Genomic DNA, 12,020 nt, shown 5'->3' with positions numbered 1-12,020 from the left:
CATTGATTAAGTATCTGTGTAAATGGTGAATGAAGGAATACCAGGAGTTAACTCTCTTTAGTTTCAAACCATCTTGTCTGTGCCATACAACCAAGCACCTATTTCATTATTCAAAATTGTTTAATATGCATTCCATTTTGTGCGCCCAGCCACTGTAAGCAAGCTCTTCTATAGTTCCCATAGCCTCAGCACAGGGAACACACTGACCTCAATAAATACTGATAGCCACTGAGAAACACACAATGGAAGAGTATCTCTCATTATTGTTCAGGTTCCCAGTTTCCTGACTAATGTCAATTACCTACGTTAATGTAGCACTCTTATGTTATATATGGAATGATTATGCTACAGGCTACTTCCTGCTAACTAAAATCCATAGTCTCTTCTACTTCCTAGACATATAGCCAATCATATTTCCTAGCCTCCCTTGTTTTTTTTTCTTTTGTTTTGTTTTAAATATTTTATTTATTTATTCATGAGAAAGAGAGAGAGAGAGAGAGAAAGAGAGAGAGAGAGAGAGGCAGAGACAGAAGCAGGCTCCATGCAGGAAGCCTGACGTGGGACTTGATCCCGGGTCTCCAGGATCAGGCCCGGGGCTGAAGGCGGTGCTAAACCGCTGAGCCACCTGGGCTGCTCCGCTTTGCCTCCCTTGTTTTTTTTTTTTAAAGGACTTTCTTCTATCTTTTTTTTTAATTTATTTATGATAGTCACAGAGAGAGAGAGAGAGAGGCAGAGACATAGGCAGAGGGAGAAGCAGGCTCCATGCACCGGAAGCCCGATGTGGGATTCGATCCTGGGTCTCCAGGATCGCGCCCTGGGCCAAAGGCAGGCGCCAAACCGCTGCGCCACCCAGGGATCCCTTAGCCTCCCTTGTTAAGGTGAGATCACGCAACCCAGTTTTAGCTAGTGAAGTAAATGGATGCATATTTCCAGGTCTGGGTCATAAAAAAGCCTCTCACATGCATTTTTCCATGTCTTTTCCCTTCCAGTTGGCTAGAATAGAGATAACCTTCAGGGAGACTGAGAACATCATTTTACTGTAATTTCGGGCCTACTATAAATATTTCAAATGTATCTAGATAAACAAGGCACTTATCATTTGACAGATTTTGGTTTAAAGAAGTCTTTTTAAAAGATTTTTATTTGAGACAGAGAGTGAGAGAGAGCACAGGCAGGGAGGAGAGGAAGAAACAGGCCCCCCAGTGGCAGGGAGCCAACATGGGGCTCAATCCCAGGACCCTGGGATCATGACCTGACCCAAAGACAGATGCTTACCTGACTGAGCCACCCAGGTGCCCCTCAAGACTGATATTTTAAAAAAATTTTGTTTACCAAAACCTGTCAAATGATAGGTGCCTTATTTATCTAGATACATTCAAAAACAATCAGGAAAAAAATGTTTAACTTCCATCAATGACAACAATGTTTTTATCTTAACAGAGATTTGGGTTGCATAGATATATGCATTTCATCTGAACTTACCTAATGATACTTTTAAGATTTGCATATTTCAGCATACATAAATTTCACCTCAAATGAAAAACCTCTGAACAGTGAATTCTAGTTAGTGGTATGCTTGATAAAACATTTGGGAAGAAGTATACTGGACATGTACAACTTACTTTGAAATGCATTTTAAAAAGAAGGTGATTAATGGATATTGGGACAGATAGATAAATGACAAAGCAACTATAGTAAAATGTTGAATCTAGAATTTAATTATAAAAACTTCAGAGAATTCTTCTAAGCTAGAAGACCCAAAAGTAGGAAGAGTTCAAGAAGTTATACACTGGTCATAGAAATCAGAGAGGTAAGAAACTTTTCTTTTTTAACCTTTTCTTAAACTACCCATACATACATAGTTTATGCTCTGAAATTTCTCACATGGCAGTCGGCATCCTAAACGGCTAGGTGATGGTTCAATTATTTACCACAGGCAAGGCAAATAGGACAGATCTGTTTGCCAAATAAGAGCCAAAAAATAACAGCACTCCCCAGGGTTGAAGAGCAAAACTGACAAGAAGTCTATGTAAGGTGTATTCAATGATACCCTGGATATTTGCATAAACTCTCAAAAGTAGAGAGTAAGATATTTTGAAGATGCATTCACATTCAACATAAAGACATTAAGGGGGGAAAACGGTAGCTGTTAACATTACATAAAGTATGATGGGGCCTTACATTTTAGGATATTTATTTACCCTTAAACCAAATTAGTGAGAAAGAAAGGGTTACTAGGTTTCTAACCTCTTGTTTCTTTGATCCAATTTTCCAGAACCCAAGGTCTGGAAACTTTTATATTTCTTGAGCTTCATTTATCTAAAAGTTCCCTATCCTGAAATCTTTCTGAGCAGATTTGAAATGAATCAACAGCCTGGCTTCAGTCTTTGTTCTAAGTCACCTACCTTTAATAGAATACGGTTTCCCCTGTCCCAGATTCATAAGCTTAAAAATCCAAATTTCTTTTTAAATGCTCCAAGAGGCATTCCAGCAATAAAATGAGAGGGAGTCTATGAGATGATCTAGATGTTTTGACCATCAGATAAGAACTTTAAAATAACTATTTTATTTTATATATTAGCAGATTTAGTGGGAAAGTAAGACAACATACAATGAACTGTGGGGAACTGCAGCAGAGAGATGGGAACTGGAAGAAGGAGTTAAATGGAAATGCTAGAAATTTAAAAAATACAATTATCAGAGATGAAGAAGTCCTTCATTGGGCCCAGTTAGTAAGCTCCACAGAAATGAGAAGAAATCAATGCATTTAAAGACATGTCAATAGAAATTACCCAAATTGAAACATAAAGAAAACAAAGTGGGACAGGAAAAACAGAAGAATATCTAGAGCTGTGGAACTGTTATCAGTCTAACATTTTTGAAACTAGAGTTCTAGAATGAGAAGATAGAAAAGATAAGGCAGAAGAAATATTTGAAGAGATAACAGCCAAAAGTTTTCAAAAAATAAGACAATAAATTATACATCTGAGATGGTTCAAAATCAAGATAAATATGTAACTAAAAAAAGAAAACAATAACACAGCACACATATGGATACATAAGAGTCAAACCACAGAAATCCAAATATAGAGAGGAAATCTTGAAAGCAGGTAGGAAAAAAAAGACATTACATATACAAAGGAAGAAAAAACAGGAATTAGAGCATTACAAGAAGTAATGCCAAAAACTATGCAATCTAGAAGTCAACAGGGTGGCATTTTTAAAGCACTGGTGTAAAAGTGTCAACCCAGAATTTTTTATCCAATGAAAATATATTTCAAAGTTAATGCAAAATAAGACTTTTTCAGGCAATATAAAAGCTGAGACAATCTTTTGTCAGCAGAATTTTCCTTAAAAGAAATTTTAATTTTCATAAGAAAATTAAACTTTACTAAAGAAAGTTGTTTTTTAAGATTTTATTTATTTATTTGAGAGAGCGAGCAAGCATGTACGTGAGTGGAGGGAGGAGCAAAGGGAGAGGGACAAGCAGACTCCCAATGTGGGGCTTGATCTCAAGACCCAAGATCATGACCCAAGCTGAAATCAAGAGTTGGCTGCTCAACCGACAGAGCCAGGCACCCCTCCTAAAGAAAGTTCTTCAGGGGGGAGTCGGATACCAAACTAAGATTGGGGCCTATACAAAGGAAGGAAGTATGTTAAGATACAGTTAAAATGAAAATAAAGGACTTGGTTTTCTTATTTTTAATTGTTTTTAAAGGTAATTTTGTGTAAAGCAAAAACAAAAAAATGTATCATGGAGTTCATAACATGTAAAAGTGAAATGTTTAACAATGACAGCATAAAGGATTGAAGAACTGGGGGTACTCAACTGTAAGATCTTCACTCTACATAAAGTGACATAAATATAAAGGTAGACTGCAATAAATCAAATCATATTAGACTCTAGAGAAACCAATATTTTAAAAGCTTAAACTATAATAAGCCAATAGTAGAGGTAAAATAGAATCACAAAAACTATTCAATTCACCTAAAAGGAGACAGAAAAACAGTAAAAAAACCAAACCAACCAAAAGGATGATGAGACAAAAGAACTAGTAAGATGCAAGATTTAAATCCAATCATATGAATAATTTATTTTTAATTTATATTATTTAATATTAAATAAAAATGGTCTAGAATATTGATTTTTATTTTGACAATGCATCTACCTAACCATCTTGCTAAATTTATGTATATATACATTATACATTAATTCTAGTTCAATAGATTATTAAATTTTACATGTATATAATATAATATGTAACTTGTGACAATTTGTTACTTTCTTTTGAAGCCCTATGCCATTTATTTCTTTTTCTTGCAATATTGCATTAACACAGACCTGCAGTAGAAATGAACAAGTGTGGGAAGTGGATATGCTTGTGCAACACTGCACCATAACATGAAGTTTGATGTATTGTCTCCCTTTTCAAATTATGAAAGTATCCTTCTGTTTTTATTGTTTGAGGTATTTTTAATCAAAATGGAGGCTGGCTAACATCAGGATTTTCCTACTTGTGTTGAGATGTATAAATTTGTAAAATTATTCTTTTTTCCTATTAATATTATGAATGTTAAATCACAGTGCATTTCTGAAATAAATCCAAATATGCCATGAAAAAAACAGTACTTAAAGAGTAAGATTATAGGACAAAAGACATATTAAATGTTAGAAAGTAGAAGAGAACAGCATTGCTAAAACCTAAAGCAAGAATAAGGTAAACCACGTAGAATCGTATTTTCATTGGTTTAGTACTTATTTACATGTCTAATAAATACTTTAGAGAACTAAGGATTACTTTAGAAAATAAATATAATGGAAGAAGTACAACACCAGACAACTATAGTATCAAGTAAACTGAGAAAACATCAGTTATGCCTGACTTCCCACTACAAACCTGGTAACATTAGTTTCAAAGATGGAGAAGAAAGTGACAATGGTCTGCAGGGTGTAATGAGAAGCAAAGATGACATGTAGTCCTGCCCCCTCCACTGTAGGCCCAGTGGCCTAAGGGCTAAAGGAGAAAAAAATGGCCATCCTTTAAGAGGTCTGCTGGGGAAGCAGTATCCTAGGGGAGGGTTGGGTATCCGCTAGAACAAGAAGATAAAAGGAACATTCAGTAAAAAGGCTGAGGATTTAGGGTATTATTTTGATTATGAACTCCAGGGAGAGCACAGAGGAAGGAGTTCAAGAGTAGGGGACACGTGGGAACATGGATAGAAGATATTGATAGCCTTAAGGAGACTAGATGTGGGAGATAAAAGGAGATGTAGGAGTCTGGGCCTTTGGATGGTACCCCTTGTAAACAGGGATAAAAAAAGAAAGAAGTCCTGGTTATTCAAGGCAGATGGTGATCAGATTATGAATGTTGGCAAGTAGGAAACAGCAGACACTTAGGATTTTCTTTCGACCACTTTTGATCAATGGGGCAAATCCTTATTTTTCAGTTTTTTCTTAAATGACTATCCTGACATTTGAAATTGTAGCCCAATATCACTCTTGAAGTCATTTCATTCCCCCTTTCAGTATTTTTTAGTTTCTCCTACTACCTCTCTTACCATTGACTCCTTTTCTTCTACCAACTCTTAATATTTCTGTGGTTCCTGCTTTCATCCCTCTCTACACACAACAGCATGCTCCCTGGCTGATTTCATCTATATGCATAGTTTTAGTCACTGCCTATATTCAACTTCCTTTTTTTTTTAAGATTTTATTTATTTATTCATGAGAGACACAGAAAGAGACACAGGCAGAGGGAGAAGCAAGCTCCCTGCAAGGACTCTGATGTGGGACTCGATCCTGGACCCCTGACCCAAAGGCAGGCACTCAACTACTGAGCCACCCAGGTGTCCCTATATTCAACTTCCTAATGGACATCTTCCTTCAATAATCAGTGGGTACTTCGATGACCGACATCTCCAAGAACTAAACAATATATTTTTGCCCAAATCGGCTATTCTCTCTTTATTTCTTCTCCAGTTTAAGACAATAATGTGATTTTTTTCCAAGGCTGAGGACTACAAATGATAACCCCCCACACTCTATAAAGGAAGACAAAACATCCATGGCAGACTTACTGAGAGACAGCATCCCTATCATCCACCTCCTGCCTATTAAAAATGAAACAAAATAGATTAGAAATGGAAGTGAATTCATAAACAGAATGCTAAGGCTGTGTACCTCAGTAAGATAACAAAAGCAGGGGCTCTCCAAGAAAGCCTCTGGAATAGACTGAGTGATAACTGTAAGAAGGGAAAACTGACATCGTAATTTTTGCCTGGCAACCTAGTATGATAAAGAAAGTGTGTGTGTGTGTGTGTGTGTGTGTGTGTGTGTGTGTGTGTGTGTAAGAGAGAGAGAAAGAGAGAGGGAGAGAGATAAACTCTTAAAGCTCTTGGTCTAACCACACCAAAAATGAATGCAGTAAGAGAGTTCTTGGGAGAACCTGACACATACCCCCAGGAGTTCAGGACGTATGTGAACAAAGAAACTGGTTCCGGCCTGGAGAATTCTGACAGCAAGAGGTTGGATGAAGCTGTCAAAATGGCAGAGCAAGAACATGGAGGATAGCAGTTAGTCAAGCTGCACTTCTACCACTGGGTTCTATAGGTTTCCTATTAGCCAAACAGATGCTGCGAAGGGCTAAAGCATCTTGATGAACCAAAGACACGTACCCTGCTGTACGGGTACAGTACAGTACAGTAACAGGCTATGGGGCAGACTACAGGAGGCAAGAGTGAGCCAGGAGAAAACTGCCAAAGATAGCCTGAGTGTGTATCACACTCCTGACAGAGAACTGGGCAATGCAGACATATCCACAGGGGTCTCCAAAAACTTTCCTAAACGTACAATTGTAAAAGTCCATACTTGGACACCTGTGACACTGGCATCTAGATTACAATCATCCTAGTCATTTAAAACTTTGTTCTTTCCTTCTAATCTTCCTTCCAATCAGAAGCCAAAAGCAGAAAGAAGGGAAAGGTAGAAGAGGGAAGAACCAGATTATACTCCTTTCTCCACTACAAACATGGTCCCTGAACCATGATTAGGTCTGAGTTGAAGAGAGAAGCTTTTAACTAGGTTTAACGTTTTGACTAGACTTTTCATACTTGTGATTATCACCAAAATGAGGCTTGTTCTTACAGTAAAAAATACCTTCTTGTCAAGAAGTAGGGAAGGAAGATCCAAGATATCATGGCTAAAATGGAGGATGAGAGAAAAACAAAGCTAGTTCCTATTTGTAGGTCATCAGGTACAGCCCATTTCCAGTCATACTACTCCACAGTGCCACCACCTACACTGTTACTCAAGTCAGGAATCTAGGAGTCATCCTAGATTCTTCCCCTCCTTAAGACCCTGACGTCCAGTCTTAAGTCTTAAAGTTCCTTTACCTATCTATTCTTCCCAAGCCCCTTAGCTACCAGTCTAGCTCAAACATAAAGTACTATAATAATCTAACTTAGTGATTCTCTACCTTGACCCACACTTTAGAATTAAAAATATTAAAATACCTAGACCCCAGCCTTAGAGATCTTCATTCAAATAGAGTCAGGGTAGGACCCAGACATTAGTGTTTTCCGGGGGTCCCAGGGTACTTCAAAAGTTCAGCCAACGTTGAGAATCACTAACCTAACTGGTCTCTCCCAGAATTCAGACTTACTTTCCTCTAAACTATCTTTCATAATGCCATAAGAATCATCTTTTTTTTTTTTAATGCAAATCTCATATTATCCTAGAGTAGTGGTTTTCAATCCAGGATACCCATTAAAATCACTTAAAGAGCTTTTAAAAATCTTGATACCAGGACAAATTCCAGATCAATTAAAACAGTCTCTGGGGATAGGCACCAGGCATTCTCAAGTGATCCCAACGTGCAAACAAGGAAACCACTGCTCTAGAAGCAATGGAAAGCCATAGAAAGTCTTCAGAAACAATGCAATACAATGGGAACTCCCCTCAAGAGAATAAAACCTTCCATTTGACCTCAGTGTCCTCAGCTCTTACACTACTAAAGCAATGTAGTTGCCTCGAAGGGCATACACTTTTCCACTTTTGTGTAAAGTATTACCTCAATCCAGAAAGCTTCTTCTGCTCACCTATAGCTAAGACCCAAAACACCTTTAAGGTTTAGACCTTTCAAGACCAGCCTCAGTATAAACCTCCCTGACACACAGCAGAACTCATCAACCCACTTGTGACCATCATGATTCTATACGGCAATTCTGAATGTTCAAGTCTAACTTCCCCATTGAAATGAAAAACTTGTCTTGTTCACACTTTTATCCCCAGTCCCCATCGCACAGCATATGGGAAGTACTCAAATATCTATTGATGTCAATCCATTGAAGTAAATAATGATTTTCTATTACTTTGCAGGTAGAATCTCATTTTAACAAACTGTAAGAGACATATTTATATAATGTATTCAAGTCTCATTAGAACAGAAACCAACAGTTATACTTTAAAAAAATGTAAAACAATTGTTTGTTCTATTTATGAATAATAATAAATTCAGTAAAAAGGCAGAATTTTATTTTATACCTTATTTTATTATACCTTATTTTATAAGGTAGTAAGTTTCCAGAATCACAAAGGCAGCATCTTACAGACAAGTGATGCTTACTTAGCTTTCCACCTGATTATGTCCTTTAAAACAGAACTTTTCAAAATGTTATGCTGGTATAATGACATCTGTATGTTTTAGGAAAGTGAGCTAAGACTCCATACTTGACCTAAGAGTAAAATGATAGGTATTTTGCTACCTTACAATGAAAACAAATTATGAAAAGCTTTCAAATGCTTTGAACTGTACTTAAGTCTAAAAACTCTGAGGATCTGGTTACCAGCATCTGAGAGCAATTTCTAGTAGTCTAGGTACTCTGTTACCCAGCAAAAGCTCAGATATCTATGAAACCCAGGACAGTTTCAGCAGAAAACAGTATTTTATCAAAATAATTATAATGTTACACTTAACATTTTATATTCATATAGTCACTACATATGTGATTTCCCAAAGAAAATAATTTTGTGCAAATATTAACTGAAGAACTGAACACATCATGTACCTCATTCAAAAGATTTTTGTTGTACCCACATTCATACGGGCCATGGAAATCATCTTAGCATGCAAAATGATTACTAGCTTACTATGTGTTTAGAGTAAGTTTTTTTTCTGCCATATATCCTTGATTACTAAATCTAGTATTCGATGAATGCCTATTACTCGTTTGGGAATATATTAAAACTGAAGCATCTAAAGTGACTAGTAAGAACATAAAGGCATTAACCACAACACTTGGCATTTGTGGCTAATTTTTTTTTTTTTTACCTTATTTGGCGATTTCAAAGGTGAGATGGCTATTTTATTTGGTGTCTGTGTTGTAGAATTTAAAGTTGATCCAATAACACCACTTTCAGATATTGTTATGGTCTTTGATGGAGTCCCAGGAGTAGACTGTGAAAGAACCCTACCTGCAAATGAGAGGCAGCACATCAGTTTGACTTTTTTCAATAATTATATAAAAATGTATGTGATGATGATCTACACTCATAAGGGTTGTAGTATATATGTTCACTACTTCATATGTATCTAGGTATGAACTTAAACATTCAAGTGAGTCCCTAACAACTAATGTGAAACTGTCAGAAGGAAACAAAACAATGCTTCTTAGTAATACTTAGTATCCTAATACCACTTTATGTAAAGTCCATGAAACACTTCTGCTCACATGCTCAATCCTGTTAACTTCTATCAGAAAATAGGCTCAGGACAACTATGCAACATGCCCTGGGTAACGGAATTCCTGAAAATTGAGCCTTGAATCCAAGTCTCGAAATTTAACCTCTGTACTATATATACTACAACTGTCTTACTCTGAACTTAAACCATCCAGGATATAATGTAAAACCACATCTATCAAAGTTATCAGACTAACTTGAACACTGTTTGGTTTAATACTACTTGGTTTTAGACTGCCAAAAGGAAAAGAAAATATTCTTCCTGGCCAGATTCCAACAGGAATGCAGGAATACTGTGTTCCCTTCTGGACAATCAATACCCATCAGGAAAAATGCAGAAAAACTACAGGGTATCTGGATGGCTTAGGAAAATGGGAATCATATCACAATAAGTTGAAACATTGGAAATATTTATCCTATGCAAGAGAGGAATACAAAGACATGACATATCTCCAAATTCATAAAAGACTGGGTGTGACCACTGTTAGTATTCTGGTTCTCTCCCATTCTAGGCACATGGTAGTACTGCACCACCTACACTTCCCCACGCGCTGTAATTAGGTTAGGGCCGCGTGACAAGTTCTAGCTGATGAATTATGAGTAGAGGTGATGTGTGTCATTCTGGGCCAGAATATTTACTGCCTATGCAAAACCTTCCAAAGCTCTCTTTTCCTCTGCCACATGTGAGACGATGATCCCACTGTCAGCCTGGGTCTTTGAGAGACCAGGATAAGACGAGCCCCCTTTCTAATCCACAATGGACTTATAGATAATCTTAGCAAGCATGAACAAAAAGTAAAATTTTTTAAACTTCTGAGATTTAGAGACTGTTTATTATGGCAGAGACTGTTTATTAAGTCAAGATTATCCTGCCTGATCCAGGCTGTCCAGTGGAAGGATTAGAGCCACTCTGTAGCACATCAGATGCACAGCACTAATGCAGAGAAACAGAAGTTTGAGCTCAGCAATAGGAAAGAACTTCTAACAGAAATTTCCAGTTGAAATGACTGTTTCACCACAAGTGAATTTTCAGTCACTGAAGGTGTTCCAAGCAGATGCTGTATAATCAAATCCACTGGCTAAAGAGGGAATTGAAGCACCTAAGAAAGAGAAAAGATAGATAACTACATTATCTCTAAAGTCCCCTCTTAGAAGTTATGATTTAATTTATAGATATATCTAGAGATGAAAGGGGGAAAAAGAGAAGAAAGAAAGGACTTTCCTCTTTAGACAAAAATAGAGAACTAGCACTTATGAGCTTCTGGATTGTTTTTTTCTGATAACTGTGCGCAGTTATCAGCACAGTATATACAGTTTCTTTTTTAAAATCAAGGTTATCTGACATTTATCAATTTTTAAAATTTTTAAGTACAAAATTTTCAATTTCACAAAATATAGTCATTAATGAATTTCAGTTGAGAGTTGCTTCTTTTTAACCTGAATTACATCAAAACTAAATAACTCAATTCTACATAAACTAAATGAATCTACATCAAATATTTTTAGGCCACCTTAAAGTGTTGAACCTGCCTGAAGTAAAATGTTTGCTGGCTCTAGTTTCTTTTTCTTTTTCTTTTTTTTTTTTTTTTTTGGCTCTAGTTTCTAAAATGAATACCTGTGGGATAAATCTGAAGCCCCAACAAATTACCAATGAAAACACAGTGCCATAAAATGCTCATCATTTATGGCTATTACTATAATTTCTCATTTGTTCAGCATTACATAGATTCAGAAAAAAGTTTCAGAACAAGTTAATATAGATGATCCTCAGTTCCCAAAAACAACTAATCCAGAAAAAGGTCACTTAAAAATGAATTAATTTAAAACAGGGACAAAATGGGGCGCTGGTTGGCTCTCAGTTGGTTAAGCATCTGCCTTCAGCTCAGGTCACTATCCCAGGGTCCTGGAATCGATTCTCACATTGGGCTCCCTGTTCTGCAAGGAGGCTGCTTCTCCCTCTCTTGCTCCCCTGTCTCTCTTTCAAATAAACAAATAAAATCCTTAAAAATAAATAAATAAAACAGGGACCCAGATTTTATTTTAAATAAACAAAACTAAGCATAAAACTTTCACCTTTGTGGAATGGTGCTTATATTTAACAAAAATCCAATTTATAATTAAAACTACACTAACTCATCAGATCAAGTCTGGAGGAAAGAAGATTCTTCTAAAAATCTGTATGATAGTGCAATGACAGATTCTGTTTGATAGGCATAACATGATCATACTGAAGATCACCTCTGACAAAATATTTCAGGATTTTATCAATTTTCCCAAGAAC

General features: G+C 36.5%; 1 protein-coding gene across 8 annotated transcripts in view; it reads right to left on the bottom strand.

Moving 5' to 3' along the window:
• The window catches only part of LIN54 (lin-54 DREAM MuvB core complex component), a 79,358-nt gene that overhangs the window by 29,641 nt on the left and 37,697 nt on the right, over positions 1-12,020 (bottom strand). For 7 of the 8 annotated variants that reach the window (XM_055313122.1, XM_055313120.1, XM_055313124.1 and 4 more), the window contains exon 4: positions 9,330-9,472. The exons of the other annotated variant lie outside the window; for it this stretch is intronic. In XM_055313122.1, coding sequence (XP_055169097.1) covers positions 9,330-9,472 — 143 coding nt within the window. The remainder of the gene's footprint in view (positions 1-9,329; positions 9,473-12,020) is intronic. 8 annotated transcript variants of the gene reach the window in all.

Source organism: Nyctereutes procyonoides, unplaced genomic scaffold (genome assembly GCF_905146905.1).
Source record: "Nyctereutes procyonoides isolate TBG_1078 unplaced genomic scaffold, NYPRO_anot_genome, whole genome shotgun sequence".
Classification (NCBI taxonomy): domain Eukaryota; kingdom Metazoa; phylum Chordata; class Mammalia; order Carnivora; family Canidae; genus Nyctereutes; species Nyctereutes procyonoides.
Note: the sequence above shows the minus strand (reverse complement) of the source record. Positions and strands in the feature narration are given on the sequence as shown.